Below are 18,535 nucleotides of genomic sequence, written 5' to 3' on the forward strand. Positions count from 1 at the left end.
CTAAAATAATAATGAAATCCTTAAATCCATCCCATATTACCACTCTAAGGTCCTTGTTAAGAGTTATCAGTTATTTGGTGTGGGGATACCAAGGATGTGGAATTTCTGATCCTAGCCTCTATCCCCATACCAAACGAAAGGCATCACAAGTTGTTCAGCCAGAATGAAGAACAGCATGCTTACGTGGGAATAGCAGGTTCTTTTCCACACATCATTCACTCTTCTGGGACGAATAATGGGTCACTTTCTATTGACATTTGCAGTCTGCTTAGAACAGGTGTTAAGTTGCAGGGGGTGGTTCCTCTAGCTTGAGGGCCTGAGGGCAGGTGTTGGGGGCAACAACAGAGTCAACAGGGCTTCCCAAAATAGGGGTGGAGTGTTATCTGCTTGCCTCATGGTTCAGCAGGGAGGATGATGGGTGGGGCTGTGTTTCTGACCTTTGACTACAGATCCATCCAATAGGTCAAGGGTTCAGATGCGTGTCCAGCAAAACCAGGTATACTGTGTGTAGGACTGGTAATCTCAGGTGAGGGAACAGAAGATCGGCTGTATTTGGCTAGAGCAGTATCCCTGACCTTCCTCCAAGATACATCTCTGGCAAACTGGTAAAGAGGGCCTAAGAGTTTCAGGGGCTAATCCATCTCCATTGCTTTTCTAGTGACCCCGAGGGCCTGTTCATGTTATGAGTTACTTGTTATGAAGTGAAGACACCCAATTGACAGCGACCACCGACAGGCTGATTAATGATCACAGCTCTATTTAAAGATGAGCTACAGAGAGGCGACACTCTGTAGTCCTCTTTTTTATCTAAGTAGTCAGTTTCTTAGTTGTATTCAACTATCTCAAAAACAAAATTAAATCATTGGTAAAATGCATTTATTTGAGGTGAATATAAAGGTTCGAAAGCCACATTCACATTTCCAGGTGCCAAATGCTCTAACCTTTAATACATATAAAAGGAGGTTGTGCAGTCTGTTAACATGCTTAAAAATCTAAATCAACTAGAACGAAGCTTCTTTTTGTGCTTCTCTGTTGTTGCAGGTTCTCCGTGTTACGTTCCCCTACTTTCAACTGGAGAGTAGCCAAAGGTGCAGCTTTGACTACCTCCAAGTACATGACGGGGAGTCAGCGTCAGCGTTCATGCTGGGGAAGTACTGTGGTACATCTGCTCCTGCACAGCTCTTCAGCTCTCACAATTCGCTGTATTTCTTGTTTGTTTCGGACCATTCAATTAGCCGTGGAGGATTCACAGTGGTGTGGGAGTCTCTGGAGCCCGGTGAGTTTTGGTACAGTTCGTGTAATGACGTGGATAACCATTATGTCATGTTATGCAGTTATGTCATCATGATAGGCACAGTGCTCAGAGTTAAAGGGCTGTCTTAAAGATTACACACTCAAGAGAAAAGGGCATGATATAGTAGGTGAGGAATAGGAAAGAAGAGGTTTTAGGATTGCTCAGCTATATTTGTAACTGTGACCGATTTGTTTTTACATTTTAACACACATTTTGCCCCACCCATGACTTTCCAGTTGCCTGGTGACCATGACCTGCCCTTTGCAAAACTCTTCAAACAAAATACCGTCGCCAAGATTTGAATAAGAATCCAAAAACCCAGGCAATATACTAACAAATAACCTTCTTGTCAGAGCATCACGTTTCCTGATCCTTCCCTGCTCTTATGACAAAAAGCCGTCGATCATCAGATCTTTGAGAGTCACAATATACACTAGCGGTCCATGTACACCCACTACTAACGCTTGAGTACAGTCCTAAAGTAATTTATGTTGATTTGTTTTCTCCAAGCTATCTTACACATGTGTCAGTTACACAAACAAAATAAAAAATCATATCAGAACAATCTGAAATTACAACGTCTTCTTTAACAAACATATTTCTTGACAAAATTATACAAATATCAACTACACAAGCAATGGTCAAAAATAATATTCGAACAATCTGAAGTCAATATCGTCTGTCATGTAATAAACTTCATATCGCTTGGCAAACTGACAAAAAAGCAGTAGCTTACTCCTCAGTAAATCACTTGATCAACTGCATTCTGCTGCCTGTCCCCTTCACTGTTATAAAGCCATCTCCCTTCCTTTTCTATCTTAATTCACATTAAAAGGCCTTTCTCTCCATAGCCAAGGTGAATCTCAACTAATGCTTAAGTCCAGCAAGGTCTGCTCTATCCTCTCTCCATTCCTTCCTGGAAGACAATATACAAACAATAGTCTGGGCCTGCTCCTTTCTGAAGCACTACTGTACATGTAAGACCAACCGAAAATTAAATGTTTATATCCTTATGTCTTCACCGTTTTTGTCTCTTCATTTGAAGTGCTCCCAGGGCCTCTGGTACATCAGGTATGCGAACGACAGCCATATCTAATAATCACAGTAGCAGTGATATGCAGTGGATAGCCAGAGTTATTTTAGGAAGTACATATTTTATCCTTTTGTCCAGGAAATTATACTATGTGCAAATTGCACCTCAAATCAAGAGTTTCATGACCTCTTACATCACCAATTATAATCTTCTAAACATATCCAAAGCCTTGCTACCCACTTACCACTTGTGAATCACCTCCCATGTCTTTGTCTCTAGTGTACTGTCCTATTAACCTCACTGACAAGTGGACAGCACGAAGCATACTTAAGAACAGTTCGCTTGGCATAAACGACATCCACAAGACTGGTGACTGATATGGGACAACACCACATCCACACTTCACTGGTAGCACATAAGCTCCTCCCTGAAGTTCTAATTCTCCAGCATTACACACTTAAAACTCTGAACACCGAGAGAGATAATTCAGAACTTCCCACTCCTCCAAACACACACTGCAAAGTATGCTTTTTCCAACAAAACAATTGCTGCATTAGAAGCACCTACCATCATAATTTCCAACTAGCGCCAGAAATGTATGCGATACAATATTAAACATTCCTTCTTCTTTGAGCTGGGCACTGGTGTGGTTTACACACATGGAAGTTCACCGCTGGCTGTAACATAAAGGCCACTGTGAGGGCACCACGTCTTTAGCTACACACATCAACGATACGAGTAAATGCCAAACTCGAAATGTAATGCATGCCACTTGCAATCCTTGGACTTCCCAATACACCAGGATTATAATAATTGTTTATTACAGAATCCACTCCTTCCTTCTTATTAATGCCCAAATGAAGCCAGACCTGAATATAAGCAATTAGAATGAATGTTACTGTTCTCCAAGAGGCATCTATGATATTAAAAGTAAGTATAAAGCTGGCTGCCAAGGTGGGAGATAAAAGATAGAGCAGCAGAACCTAATGTGGGCAGCATTGCTGGCTGTTCCATATCCATAGCCATAGTCTTTGTGTGTTTCTGTTTCAGAATGTGGAGGTGCGCTGACCAGTACTCATGGTTCTATTAGTTCTCCTGGCTACCCTGGTAATTATCCCCCTAACCGAGATTGCTACTGGACAATTTCAACCAGCCCTGGACTTATCATTACATTTGCCTTTGGAACACTGAACATTGAACACCACAACAGCTGCAACAATGATTATTTGGAGGTAACCCACATATCCTTATGCACATGATAGCAATGAGAACGTGGTTAACGGTTGTTGAAATGGCTTCAAGTCAAGATTTTTTAGATTTGATAGTATGGTCGTCTGAAAGATTTAACTTTAATGTGCTGTGCCTTACACAGACAACATAAATGGTAAAAAAGCAGCAATCCCCCATCAAACTCACATAGAGAGATAGAATGTAAAATATACTCTTTCAGCTGTGTGGGAGTTTGTAAATGTAACTGTCCTGAGAACTTTTGCTAAGCATGACAGGCCAAACAGTAGTCTACATGTGGCTATGGACTACTGGTCTGCATTGGGTTACTCAGCAGTGGAGTTGTGAAAGCACATTTGCACAGTTTGATATATTCAGCATTGTAGTTATCTTTTTGTGGGTCATTCCATTTTAGTGAGGAGAAGATCTTGGATTTTGTAGCATCCTGGACCATGGTGATCTTTTATATAATATATAAGGGCAGTACGTCTTATTATGTTGGTGTCAAATAGGATTGAATTGGAAGCCCATATCTAGTCCCACAATGTGTCCATTGTGTCTCAGAAAGCAAGCCATGAAGCCTTTGGGCAATTTCTTTAGCTGGAACTACATAAGATAATGATAGTGCAACAACCATTTGTGGTACAGTTTGTTTGAATTATCCACTTATGAAATGTGCAGTGTGCATCCTACAATGTTCATATTTGTATCCATGACCACACCTACTAGCTGGTGTGGGTTTTAAGGTGGGGGGAAACAGGTTAACACCAACAATCTTGCACGGTCATGAGTAATCACCAATGCCATGCAGCTAGTTTTCCACCTTGGACATTGAGTCAGATTTACTCCTGTCAAGGCTAGGAGTAAATCTGTGCCTAAGGAAGGAATGGACAGGGAACATTTCCTACTTTGAGAAAAAAGAATTGCCACAGAGAAAAAAGAAAATATTTTTAAAGTGCAAATACACTTTTGCATTAAATCACTGCACATTTCGAGACTTTTTACAATTATGCTCAAGTAGCCATTTGAGTACTGTTTGGTATCTACAGTGTGCATCGACGTTCTGGAATGTCCTTCTGGAACTGTTTCAAATTTCAGAAAGTCACAGAGTGACTTCAAATGTAGGGCTAAGCATAAGTGAGTCAATTTCTAATTTTCTTTGAGATTTGTGAAGTGGGTCTAAGTAGTTTAAAGGGCTATTTATGATTTATTGTGAAAAGCTATTGATTAAAATATGTTTCCTGACATTTTGCAGCACACACAGAAAGAGTAAAATGTCTCAAAGTATTGTTTTTGTGCAGGAAGGAATCCCTTCCTTGGCAAAAATAATCCAGCCTGTAACGCAGGCACTCTTGCACCATGGTGGAAGGGTGCCTGCATTGGTACCAGGCAGCACTCAGTGCGCCAGTGGAGGGAGAGAGCAGTAATGTGTCACATCTTATTAGATTCAACCTATCCCTGCTCTCCCTCTGTCATGCAGTACAACACAGCAAGTTTTCTTGCTGTGTTGCTTTACATGACTTTTTAGTAAATCTGGGCCGGAGTATAGAGCAAAGCCTGTGGTAGGCCATGTGAATGTGCATCACTCACTCTCAATAACATGCAATTTGTGTACATTAGGATCCCTGTTTATTTAACTGGTTATTCATTGTTATAGATTCAAGATGGACTCCTTCAAGATGATCCTGTCCTTGGCAAATTTTGCAGTACTGGATCACCTGCTCCACTGCAAACGAGTGGCCCACATGCACAAATCCACTTCCATTCTGACAGTACCATCAATGACCGAGGCTTCCAAATCACTTACACAACATCATCTTGTAAGTAAAAGCATGTTTTCTGAATACTAAGCAATGCTCCTAAGAAAATATGTATTTCATCTGGTCCTCTAAAATATAAAGTAGAAGCCTTTGGCCATGTAGACTATATGGCTCATTTTGTTAAATAGAAGCCTCGATTAATTAATGGCGGGCATTCTGGAATAAAGTATGCTTAGTAGGATCCAGTGTGAGTTGACTTAAATAATTTTGTAGCAGTCACGAAAATTGGTTTTAAGCACCACTGTCTTGTGTTGCTAAAGGTTTTACAATTAAATTAGGGACTGATTTCCCTTTTTGTAAGTTGCAACTTGCGAATAGCTAAGTCAATTCGATGTAATTTAACACTTTCGACTTTTTGATAGCAAAAAAATAAAATAACGGTCAGAAAGTGAGTAAATGAGTTATAAACAGCGATATAGCTATAAACGTAAGACAGTGTGTGGTTATTTGCCGGCTACGTGGGAGTTAAGTGTGTTACTTTTTATTGTGGTTTGGCTGCTTACTGCTTTCTCCATAAGATGCGCGATCATCAAGGAAGAGGTCTCTGTCTGTGGTCACCTCCCCTTACTTCCCCCGACAGAAGGAAGAATACTGCTAACCTGATGTTCTGTTTACAGAGTTCCTAAATAGCAGCCAAATGAAACTTTTGTGCTTGTGAGGGTATGTCCTACATAAAAGAATGAAATGGAAGAAGGATTTCATGTGATAACTGTAGTATGTGCATACGCTGAGTTGTGTTAGTATCTCCTTGCGTGATATTCGTTCAATAGTAAGATATTACTTTGTGCCATAGACAGCTCTCTTTTTATGTAGCCATATGATGTTCAAGGGTAGAGAACTGGTCTCTTTAGTTTTGATGTTGTAGAGAAGTGACCAGATAATAATATTTTTAGATTCCATTCTTTCGATTGTTAGCAGCGCTCTCTTCTTTTGCAGGTGCTGATTCATCAGGCATTTGACTTGACTTTGGCTGAATTTGGTTGCTTCTTGGTGGTCCTATAGATGTTCCATGTTTGGGCCTGAGAGTGTTTTGCTCATTTTGAACATGATTAGATTATTGGGTTTAATTGGTTCTCTCCATACTCTGTCTACCAACTAGTTCAGTGTGCTGAACTCTTTCATTATGGCATATAAGGGCTGCGCTTATGTGTCTTTTGGTTCAGTAAATGCTGCATACCTTGGATCTGTTTCTAGTATGTCAGTTGTAGATGACTGCAGACGACCAAGCTTTTGAGTCGACCAATTGCTGATGGCTCAGTAGAGCTCTCCAATATTCCTGTGCCATAACACCACATGCTACAAAATTTAGCATGGATCATTATTCCCTTGATTTTGGGATCCACATTACCACGTATCTGCAGAATTGCATTATATCTTTGGGTGCTCCCTGTGCTGTTTTCTAGATGGTTTTTCAATGTCACTCTGAGATATTTAAATGTGCAACATTTTTCGATTGTTTGGTTGCACAGTTTCACATTTCTTCTATTTTGGTCACCAGAGCATCACTTTGGATTTTGATTTGACTGTTTTTTTAGATTTCTTTGGCAAAATATCTTTCCATGATATCTAGATAGAGAGTTTTCAGTTCTTGCTAATAGAGTGAGTGACTCACGTGAATTTATGTTTGTCTGTAACCATATCTGATGAACATTTTCAGAAGCATTTTAGTTGCAGTTGAGTGAGAATAAAAACCTTCGAATGACCTGCGCATGCATAGCACACCCACCAGGAGCGATGCTGAGACCAACTAACACATTTCACTTGCTTAATGAAGGAGAGGTCAGGTTCAAACCACTGTACCCAAAGGTAAAAACTTAATAACTCGTTCCTAGTTTGTGTTCAGTCGACAATCTTATTTTAGTAAATTATTCCAGTGATTAAGACTTTGATATCTTTTTAAAGAAGAAATGCCCCAAAGACTAAACGTTTACTATGTCCCCTCCGATAAGCCACATCAATAGTGTGATTTGATTGAGACATTGAATTCCTTCGGAAATTTGCTGGTTTGTTATTCATGGAACCCTTGAAATGTCTCCTTAATGGCGAAGTCCCACACATTTCATCCTCTCCCAAACTTAATGCAAAAAGGGCCTTTATAATATTGTGAGATCACTGTTTGTTTTCCCTCGGTTGTCTGAATTCACTTACGAAAACGGAGGTATAAGACACCGTTTTACTGCACTGTGTGTTCTGGGACTAGAAAAATATATGTAATTTATCTGTCGTTTAGAATGCTTCTGCAGTGTGCTGCCAAGTACTCTAGGCCTAATTATGCGTCCCTGTTCATCTCGATAGGACTGATTCCCCCTGGAACTGCAAGTACCACGGAAGAACCCCACGCATTGCAAGTTTTACCCAGACACTTGGCCTATGTTTATAAGGCAGGAAAAATGTCGTTGTGAAAATCTACATGAAATAAAAGAAAAAAATGTGCGAGAATAGGTGTTTAAAGGTGAATTCCTGCATGATGGTATCCAATTGCCCATAACTGGGAGCAATCCCCTCCACCCACACACAGGCCCACGGGAATTACTGAAGCCTAAAGTCATCTATAGCTCCGGGGGGGGGGGGGGGGGGGGGTTATTGCCCAAAAAATCGCCCGCTCAAAATCGGCTAGTGTTCACAGTAGTGAAATTGTCATTCCGTATGAGCCTGATACATAAACAGTTCTTTATAAGCAGAATATTAATTTCTCTGCAAAGACTCTCTTGGTTTCATGTGAATTGCTTAATGGTAAACGCCGCAGTGATTGAGTTCAGCACCATAACACACCGCGAACCACGGCGTATTTTTCATTTCTGCCACTAATATTTCAATAAAAGTAATAGTGCATAGGTGGAAGCCACTGTTCTGTTTCCGAAGTGACCGTACTGTTTTTTCCTTTACCGGTAAGCAGTGGCTTGGGTATCAGTGGTGCAACAGGTGCAATGGCACCGGGGATTAGGCGCCGAGGGTCCCACGGCACGCCAATAATAGCTGTTTTTTTTACTGTGAAACGAAGGGGTTGGGTGCCCATTTTACTTTTCTATATCAGGACTCATGTCAAAGTTGCTTAATCACTGCCTGCGTGTTACATTTATATTGCCGAATATTTCTACCTAGTGTTAAAATTAGAATATGTTTCAATTTGTGAATTACATTCTGGAGCTTCCGTATGCAGTGTGGCACTGGATTTGTTGCTTCAAGTCTGGACACATGGCATAACAAGCATTTACAATGCAACGGGTCTCGCGTTTGCTCATGTTAGAGCTGATCGCGTTGTAAACTCTTAACCCGACTTTTCACCTATGGGGCAAAAGTGCATTTATGTACATAACCCGAAAAAGTGAAATTAACTATGTAAAGCGCTCGACTTCTGCCAAGCGAGATCGCGCTCGTAAATTAGAGAAAAAGAAGTCCACGAGCCTGATGGAAAACAGCGAGCCTCGCATGTTTTCTGTACTTGGTCACTGCGCTCGAGGAGGGCTAGCCACCGGAAAAGGCATGACGTATGCGTGCCTTCGACTAATTAAAGCAAGCAGATTTTATTAGGCAAGCCCACGAACCAATAAAAAACACTGACGTGAAATTGACAGGGCTCCGAGCCCTTTTCTAAATACTAAAGCGTCTCGCTGCCATAGGCATGCGCGAGCCCATGCAACGCAGGCTCAACCCTAAAAAAAGAAAAAAAAATAAGCACACTGCCGATAACGGTTTTTAGTGATGTCTCTGAAAACGCCAGAGAGGACAACTCATTGTTCCTTCCATTAATAATTTTTTTAAAAATAGCAAACACTTCATAAAAGAATACATGTTCTAAATAAAATATAAAAAGTAAAATACATTTGTAGGGAAAGAACACGCGAGTCAACACACGAATGAAACAGGAACACAGTAGGCGTGGTCACAACGGTTTGCATGTCACAATATAGGTGGCAAAAAATATATGACAGGAATATTGTGTCCTAAATATTGTTTACCAGATTATCGCCCCATGAGGTGCCGCTTTTCTATTAGCTACTCCAACGGGGTGATATTTCTGTAAAGGATATTTAGAATATAATATACTTGCCAGATGATATTTTGGTTACGACATTCCAGTACTATACCTCACAAGGATTTAAAGTAAACCTGACCTCGTGTTAGAAAATCTTTGTAAATCGGCAAAATTTCTGACTTCTAAACAACAACTTGTAATGGGTATACCGCTTTTATTCTTGAGGAGTTAGTCTTTTCTAGGCGCATCTTCCTCTCATGCCTTACTCCACAGCTGCACTGCTCCACTCAGAGATAGGGTTATAAGTAGGTGTGTATTACTTTTGTAGTATTTCTAGCCTACTCCTGGAATTCAGAGAAGGCCAAGAGAACTCCAAGAGTAAATCACAGCAAAATCGTAAATTGGTAGCCACAGTACACAGTGTATGCCTTTCAGGTGCAATTTTACTGTGTATTCGAGGTGCCCCTAATGTCAGTTCTCGGCTACAGAGAGCTTTAGCTGACTGCTGTCAAACCTGTTGTTTTCAATACGTAATATATACTCAGGGCCGCAAGAATTATGTGATTGTGTCGCAGCTCAATTTTAACATTATCATAAATTTGCCGCATTTGCCACATTATCCATCACTTGCTGCATAATTTTCATATTAAAACAAACAAATGTGTTTCTAGGTCATACGGCTGAAAAGTTACTAATCCGTAGTGACATGTATTGCTGTGCACTGGAAGGCCCTTTGCAAAGGTTTACTGGCCACTCTTCTCTTGCTTATTTCTATAAACTTGGGTGTTAAACAGGTACCAATGAAGTGCAAACAATGTCCCGACAGTGGTAACAAGTGTAAAAAAAGACACAACAACGAAGTAACATTATTACAAGTTGTGCTGCATTAAGCTGCATAATTTGGCTTTTTGTGCTGTATAATTTACTTGACCTGCCACATATTTTGCCCCTCCCCTGCTGCATAAATCTAGTGGCCCTTCATATACTTAAAGAGAGCTTTGTCTAATATAAAACCTTTGGCCAAACCAGTATCTTTGTCATTTGGAGATGAGACTATTGGATTTGCAATTTCTTGTTTGTGTAAGTAGTGAAAGCTCGATGGACCACATTCTCAAAGGGATTGATACATCTACACATGTAAAAGTACTATTCTAACTATTTATGATCCCCCCCTATTCGAAAAACTCAACTGTCATAAGCCTGGAAATCTATGCCCATCATGGATTTCAAGGTGTGTAGCAAGTGAGTCACTCGGTTCTTTAAAAGGTTGCTATTTCCCCAATGCGAAATTGTACATGGGGTACAATTCCACAGTCTGGAAAGCGAAACTGCTGTACACGTGCATTTTTTTTAATTCTCTTTTTAACAATGGGAGAAAACATGTTTTCCTGTGGTAACACCCTTTACACTATAGACCCACCAAGTTACAGGGTGATCCATTTCCCTTCCCGATCTGGAAAGCAAGCTCTGGAATAAATCACCGAAGAGAAGTTTGTGAATGCCCACAAACTCCCGAGACTGCGGGCGTTCACACATTTTTTGTGATAATCCCAGAGGAGTAAATGTAACCAATTGTAGCTTTCACTGTAGGTTACCAGCAGTAAGTGGCTGTGTGAATCAGGACCAGAATGATTTAAGGACAAGTATAACTTGCACCTATGCCAGTGCCAAGATGGCATTAATGTTTTACATAATTGGGAATGATGCTTAATGTACAACGATATATTAATAGCATTTTATGTGCTATACAAATACCCAAATTACAATACCATTTACTCTATGAAATTTCTAATCTGGCAAAAGAAAGTTCTAACTTGAGCATGTAATTGTGTAACGTTATATTATTTGAAGCACCCCTAGAAATACAGAAGCGCCTTACATTATGAAATATTGGGTTAGCACATTCTGAACGATTTTCCCCACACAGTTTAAACGACCACTGACAGATTTTACTGATGATAAGCTGAAATGCAACTGACCCTTGTGTTTAATAAGAAGCATGGTAAAGCAAATAGGTCTCACCTATGAGATAGTAATTAACCGCATCAATTTCTTTTAGCCATGCTGTACAGCAGCGTAGCCAAAAACCTGATTGATTGAGCATAGCATTTGAAATGGTCTCACACCAGCTGGTTCTGCAAAGACTAGAGGATATGGGCATTAAAGATCTGGCTCTGGCCTGGCTAAGATTATTCTTACAAGACCGCTCTTTCAAAGTCTTCACTGAAACACATACCTCGAATTTTTTTTTTTTTATCATCTAGGGTACCACAAGGATCGGCTTTATGTCTAACCCTGTTCAACACTTATGTGCGTCCCTTGGCTGATTTAGTGGAAGGTTGTGGTTTTAGTTTGTTTTGCCCTCTTTCCCACTGATGACTGTAACTCTGATACCCTTAACTCCTACCTCACAAAGATAGCATCCTGGATGAATAATAATTCTCTTAAGTTTAACAAAACCAAATCGGACATTTTGCTGGTGGGTAATCAACCTCATCTTTGGGGTTCCCACTATTGGCCTGATCCCCTGGGAGATGCCTCTTGTTCCATTTCAGTAGTCAAGAATCTGGGCTTCTGACTAGATGATACATTTTTGATGAATTACCAGATTACCAAAGTAGCCTCTACTTGCTTTAGTAAGTGTCTAAATAAAATACTTTGGGTGTTAATTTGTTCTGCCCAAAGAACGTTAATTCAGGCCTTAATCATCTATAGATTGGAGTATGGGAATATTCTCTACTTAGGATCCTTTAAGGTCTCTCTCAGACGCCTTCAAATAGTCCAGAATGCTGTAGCTCAGCTGCTGTTTTATCTCCCCAAGCACTCTGCTGTCTTGAATTTCCTATGTGACCTCCACTGGCTTCCCATTGAAAAACGAGTTCAATTTAAAGCTCTGTGCTTCATGCACAGGGCCATGATGAATACAGGTCCAATCTACCTCAGATCCTTGGTGTCTTCCTACTGTCCCAAATGTCATTCAAGCAATAAGAATCTTTCTGTGGTTCCCAGATTCAGGAGGGACAGACAAGGTGGGAAGTTCTTCTCCTGGTTGGGTCCCAAACTATTGAATCCTTTACCCGTTTGTATCAGAGTGTGTAATTCTTTCGCAGGTTTTTGTGAACACCTAAGTAACTGGCTTTTCTAATCTTATTCTTCTCTTGCCCTGTGTCTGTTCAGTACTGGGAACCCCTTTGGGGTAACTATGCACTCTATACACTCTAATAATAACAATGGAAATGAGAGTGATGAAGAAGCCAGCCAATAGTAAGCAATGGGCTGGTTCTAAACCTCCTGTAAGTGAACAGAATGTATCACAAGTGACAATGCATCCACTGTCTTAGGCGAGACCTAAAATATAGGTTGTGGTGGGGAAGGCGGGGGAGGTGAAGGTGCCTGCCAAACATTCTGAAGGGCATAAAAAAACCAACAGTGCCCCCAAAACATTTAGGGATCCTAGGGGGAAAGTAGATGAGCTTTTATGGTTTAAGGAAGGAGTGGGGGTATTGTCCTGCCTGAGGGCAAACAGCTTTTTACCAAGCAGCCTTTACCACACAGGATCTTTGCCTCCAAGCAGTCTTTACCACACAGGTAAGTACCACACAGGTAAGTATTTGTACATTTTCACACAGATAGGTATATATTAGGTGAGGGTGACTTGAGGGTTCAGTGGTGGGTAGAGGTAAGGGGAGGTGAGGTGATTTGAGTGTTCGGTTGTGGGTAGACAAAAAGGGAGGTGAGGGTGACTGGAGGTGTAAGGAGTAGGCAGAGTTAAAAGGCAGTGAGGGTGACTGGAGGGCACAGGGGTGAGTAGAAGTAAAGTGAGAGCAGGGTGACTTGAGGGTTCTGGGGTGGGTAGAGGTAAACAGAGGAGAGGGTGACTGGAGAGTTCAGGAGTGAGTGAAGGTAAAGGACGTTGAGGGTTACTTTAGAGTCCAGTGATGAGTAGAGATAGGTGGGGTGAAATGAGGGCTTATGGGTGCATAGAGGTAAAGGGAGGTAAGAGTGACTTGAAGTTACTCTGGTGGGCAGAGGTAAAGAGAGGTGAGGATGACTTTGGGGTTGTGGGTGGGTAAAAGTAAAGGTAGCTATGAGCGATTTTTGGGTTCAGGGTGGTTAGAGCTAAAGGCAGGTGAGAATGACTTGAGGGTTCTGGAGTGGGTAGTGGTAAAAGGAGATGAAGCAGACTTCATGGTACGGGGGGTAGAGGTAAAGGAGGTGAGGGTGACTTGAGCATTCTGTGGTGGGTAGGGGTAAAGGGAGGTGAGTCTGACTTTGCATGTGATAATAGGTAAAACAAACGAGGGTGTCTTTAGTTTTTAGGGTTGGGTAGAGGAAAAAGGGAGGTGAGGGTAACTTTATGGTTATGGGTGGGTAGAGGATAAGGGAAGTGAGTGCAACTTTAGAGATCAGGGGTGGGTAGACATAAAGGTGGGTGAGGGTGATATGAGGGCTCACGGATGAGCAGAGGTAAAGGAAGATGAGGGTGACTTGAAGTCTCAGGGATGTGTAAAGGTAATGAGAGGTGGGTTACATGAGGTTTCAGGGGGCGGGTAGAGGTAAAAGGCAGGTGAGGGTGACTTGAGGTTTATGGGGTGCACAGAGGTAAAGTGCAGTGAGGGTGTCTTGAGGGTTTATGGTAGGTGGGGTAAAGGAAGGTGAGGGTGACCTGAGGATTCAGTGGTGGATAGAGGTAAAGAGAGGTGAGGGAGAGGGGTGGGCAGAGGTAAAGGGAGGTGATGGTGACTTGAGTATTCAAGGGTGGGTAGAGTTCAAGGGAAGTCAGGGTGACTTGAGGATTCAGGGGTGCATAGAGGTAAAGGGACATGAGTTTAACTAGAGGGTTTACAATGGGTAGTGGTGAAAGGAGGTGAGGGTGGCTGGAGGGTTCGGGGTGGGTAGAAGTAAAGGGAGGGGAGGATGACTTAAGAGTTCAGAGATGGGTAGAGGCAAAGGCGGCTGAGAGTTACTGGAGGGTTCAGGAACAGGTAGAGGTACAGGAAGGTGAGGGAGACTTGAGGGTCCAGAGAATGACAGAGGATGTAGGTATAGCTTAATGGCTCATGGATGCTTAGAGGTAAAGGAAAATGAGGGTGACTTCAGGGTTCACTAGTGGGTAGAGGTAAAGAGAGGTGAGGGTGATTTTGGGGTTCTGAGTGGGTAAAGGTGAATGGAGCTGAGGGTTACTTGGGGGGGGTCAGGAGTGGGTAGAGGTAAAGGAAGGTGAGGGTGGTGAGGGTCCAGAGATTAGTAGAGGATGTGGGGGGACTTAAGGGCTCATGGGTGCTTATAGGTAAAGGAAGATGGGGAGACTTGAGGTTCAGTGGTGGGTAGAGGTAAAGAGAGGTGAGCGTGACTTTGGGGTTCTGGATGGATAGAGGTAAAGGGAGCTGAGAGTGACTTTGGGGTTCTGGGTTGGTTAGAGACAGAGGGAGGTGAGGATGACTGTAGAGTTCAAGCGGGTTGAGGGTGACTTTGGGATTAAGGGGTTGGTAGATGTAAATGAGGGTGATTTTGGGGTTCAGGGGTGGGTAGAAGACAGGATATGATGGTGACTTTAGGATTCAGGGGTAGCAAGAGGTAAAGAAAGGTGAAGGTGTCATTAGGGTTCAGAAGGGTAGATGTAAAAGGAGGTGAGAGTGATTTGACGGATCAGGGTGGTTAGAGATAAAGGGAAGTGAGGGTTACATTAGGGTTTGCATGGGTAGAGGTAAAGAAGTGAGGTGAGGGAGACATGAGGTATCGGGGTGGTTAGGGGTAAAGGGAGGTAAGGGTAATTTGAGGGCTCAGGGATGGGTAGAGGTAAAACAAGGTGAGGGTGATTTGACCGCTGGGGGCTGGCTAAAAGTAATGGGAGGTGAGGGTAACTTGAGGACTTTGGTGTGGGTAGACATAAAGGGCCTGATTATGAGTTCGGCGGACGGTTTACACTGTTTTCCGAACTTCCAAAGGGCAGATTGCCGCCATACTGGCTGCCTCCCCGCTGGGCCCAATAAGAGTTTCCTGCTAGGTCAGTGGGTGGAAACCTGAGTTTCCGCCCGCTGGCCTAGCGGGAAACAGACTACAGCATTGTCTCTGGCTCGTAATCGAGCCGGCAGCAATGCTGAAGGATGCAGGGTGCACTAGCACTTTCGTAATGTTCACTGCCTGCAAGGCAGACAGTGAACATTGCGCGGGTGCTGGCCAGGGGGGCCCTGCACTACCCATGCCAAGTGCATGGGCAGTGCAGGGGCCCCTAGGCCCCCTGCTCCCATTCTCTGCCAGCCTTTTTATGGCAGTGCTACTGCCATGAAATCGCTGATGGAGAAAAAGGTCGTAATCCCCAGGTAAGTGCTGCTTGCAGCACTGCTCTGGTGGATTAGGACCGCCTCTTATTTCCAGACAGCCAGGATCGCTGATCCTGGTGGTGTTGGCGGTCCAATAGTGGCCCGACCGCCAGGGTCGAAATATGACACTCGGACTGCCGCATTGGTGGCGATCTGACCGCCATCTGTGATTCTCGCTGTCGAGTGACCGCCAGACTCGTAATGAGGGCCAAAGTGAGGTAAAAGTGGTGTACGGGTCCTAGGTGGATAGAGGTAAAGATGACATATAAACCGTTTGAAATCACTCTGTGTTTGATTATGAAAAAAAATCCTCTAAATTCTAAAATAGCTAACCAACAAATAAGTCAATGTGATTCAGCACAAACATTAATTCAGAAAACCACACACACTGTATGGCTAAAGTCTTAAAAGAAAGTTATTATGTTTACAGCTACATTATCAATAAAAGCGACAGGCGGCCCAAATGTATGGTTTAGAAATCAGTCACATGTCTCAGGTAAATCCTAAAAACATCCTTTTCATGATTTGCATATAGCATGTATGTACTGTCTGCAAAATCTATTGTTTACAAAAAAAAGCTTTAAAATGGGCATAGAACCTGCCCATTACTGACCAATAATTACTGGTTGGTTGGCTTCCACATCGCTATTGTTCCCTTGCTTCATAGTGGTCACACCTCTTGCTTCCTGCCAGTTGCTTACCTATTCCTGCAATCTTCCTGGGACTTCTGTTCCTACCTTGGAGCATGGACCTATCCAAGCTTCCTGTTTATGGCCAGTGTCCTTCCATGTGCAGTACTCACTGCTCCCGGTGCTTGCTCCACCTGCTCCTGGGCAGTTTTTACACATATTGCACCACAGAGCGGGCTATTGTGCAACATGGCTTAAAGGAAAAAGAAGCACTATGACACGGTCAACACTGGCCCGTCATAGTGTTTTTTTTTAATATTTAGCCAACCAAATACTTTATAATCTCAGCTAGATAAATCAAATCAAATCATTAACATTTATAAAGCGCGCTACTCACCCGTGCGGGTCTCAAGGCGCTAGGGGAAAAAGGGGGGTTATCGCTGCTCGAACAGCCAGGTTTTTTGGAGTCTCCGGAAAGCGGAGTGGTCCTGGGTGGTCCTGAGGCTGGTGGGGAGGGAGTTCCAGGTCTTGGCCGCCAGGAAGGAGAAAGATCTCCCACCCGCCGTGGAGCGGCTGATGCGAGGGACAGCAGCGAGTGCGAGGCCAGAGGAGCGGAGGAGGCGGGTGGGGATGTAGAAGCTGAGGCGTCTGTTGAGGTATTCCGGTCCCTTGTCGTGGAGGGCTTTGTGTGCGTGGGTGAGAAGTCGGAAGGTGATCCTTTTGCTGACTGGGAGCCAATGCAGGTGTCTCAGGTGTGCGGAGATGTGGCTGCTGCGGGGTACGTCGAGGATGAGGCGGGCTGAGGCGTTTTGAATGCGTTGCAGGCGATTTTGGAGTTTGGCTGTGGTCCCGGCGTAGAGGGTGTTGCCGTAGTCCAGGTGGCTCGTGACGAGGGCGTGGGTCACGGTTTTTCTGGTGTCGGCGGGGATCCAGCGGAAGATCTTGCGGAGCATGCAGAGGGTGAGGAAGCAGGCGGAGGACACAGCGTTGACTTGCTTGGTCATGGTGAGAAGAGGGTCGAAGATGAAGCCGAGGTTGCGGGCGTGGTCTGTGGGGGTCGGTGCGGTGCCGAGGGCCGTGGGCCACCAGGAGTCGTCCCAGGCGGACGGGGTGTTGCCGAAGATGAGGACTTCCGTTTTTTCAGAGTTCAGCTTTAGGCGGCTGAGCCTCATCCAATCTGCAACGTCCTTCATACCCTCTTGTAGGTTGGTCTTGGCGCTGGCGGGGTCCTTGGTGAGGGAGAGTATAAGTTGGGTGTCGTCGGCATAGGAGGTGATGATGATCTCGTGCTTGCATACGATGTTGGCGAGGGGGCTCATGTAGACATTGAAGAGTGTCGGGCTGAGCGATGAGCCTTGAGGTACGCCGCAGATGGTCTCAGTGAGTTCTGAGAGAAACGGAGGGAGGTAAACTCTTTGGGAACGGTTTGCGAGGAAGGAGGCGATCCAGTCCAGGGCCTGGCCTTGGATCCCGGTGGAGCGGAGGCGGGTGATTAGGGTGCGGTGACAGACGGTGTCAAAGGCAGCCGAGAGGTCGAGAAGAATGAGGGCGACTGTTTCACCGTTGTCCATCAGGGTTCTGATGTCGTCTGTGACTGAGATGAGGGCGGTTTCAGTGCTGTGGTTGGTTCGGAATCCGGTTTGTGAGGGGTCGAGCAGGTTGTTGTCTTCCAGGAAGGTGGTCAGCTGTTTGTTGACGGTCTTCTCTATTACTTTGGCTGGGAAAGGCAGAAGAGAGATGGGGCGGAAGTTTTTCAGGTCGCTCGGGTCAGCCGTAGGTTTCTTTAGTAGGGCGTTGACTTCGGCGTGTTTCCAGCATTCGGGGAAGGTAGCAGAAGAAAAAGAAGAGTTGATGACGGTCTGGAGGTGCGGGGCGATGATGTCGTCGGCTTTGTTAAAGATGAAGTGCAGGCAGGGGTCCGAAGGGGCGCCGGAGTGGATAGAGTTCATGATGGATTTGGTTTCTTCCGTGTTGATGTGGGTCCAGTTGTTGAGGGTGATGGCCGGGGATGCGGGTTCGGTGGTGTTTGGTTGGGTCTGGTGTCCGAAGCTGTCGTGGAGGTCGCTGATCTTGCGATGGAAGAAAGTGGCGAGGGATTCGCACAAATCCTGTGAGGGCGTGACAGCGTTGGCGTTGGCGCTGGGGTTGGAGAACTCCTTGACGATGCTGAAGAGTTCTCTGCTGTTGTGGCTGTTTTTGTCCAGTCTGTCGGTGAAAAAGTTCCTTTTGGCAG

At 44.0% G+C, this 18,535-nt stretch overlaps 1 protein-coding gene across 1 annotated transcript in view; it reads left to right on the plus strand.

Annotated features, from left to right (window-relative positions):
- Window positions 1-18,535, plus strand: part of CUBN (cubilin) — a 1,111,275-nt gene that overhangs the window by 138,772 nt on the left and 953,968 nt on the right. The window contains exons 14-16 of the mRNA XM_069211549.1: window positions 1,042-1,276; window positions 3,378-3,559; window positions 5,212-5,374. Coding sequence (XP_069067650.1) covers window positions 1,042-1,276; window positions 3,378-3,559; window positions 5,212-5,374 — 580 coding nt within the window. The remainder of the gene's footprint in view (window positions 1-1,041; window positions 1,277-3,377; window positions 3,560-5,211; window positions 5,375-18,535) is intronic.

The sequence above is a fragment of the Pleurodeles waltl genome, chromosome 10, assembly GCF_031143425.1.
Source record: "Pleurodeles waltl isolate 20211129_DDA chromosome 10, aPleWal1.hap1.20221129, whole genome shotgun sequence".
In the NCBI taxonomy this organism is placed as follows: domain Eukaryota; kingdom Metazoa; phylum Chordata; class Amphibia; order Caudata; family Salamandridae; genus Pleurodeles; species Pleurodeles waltl.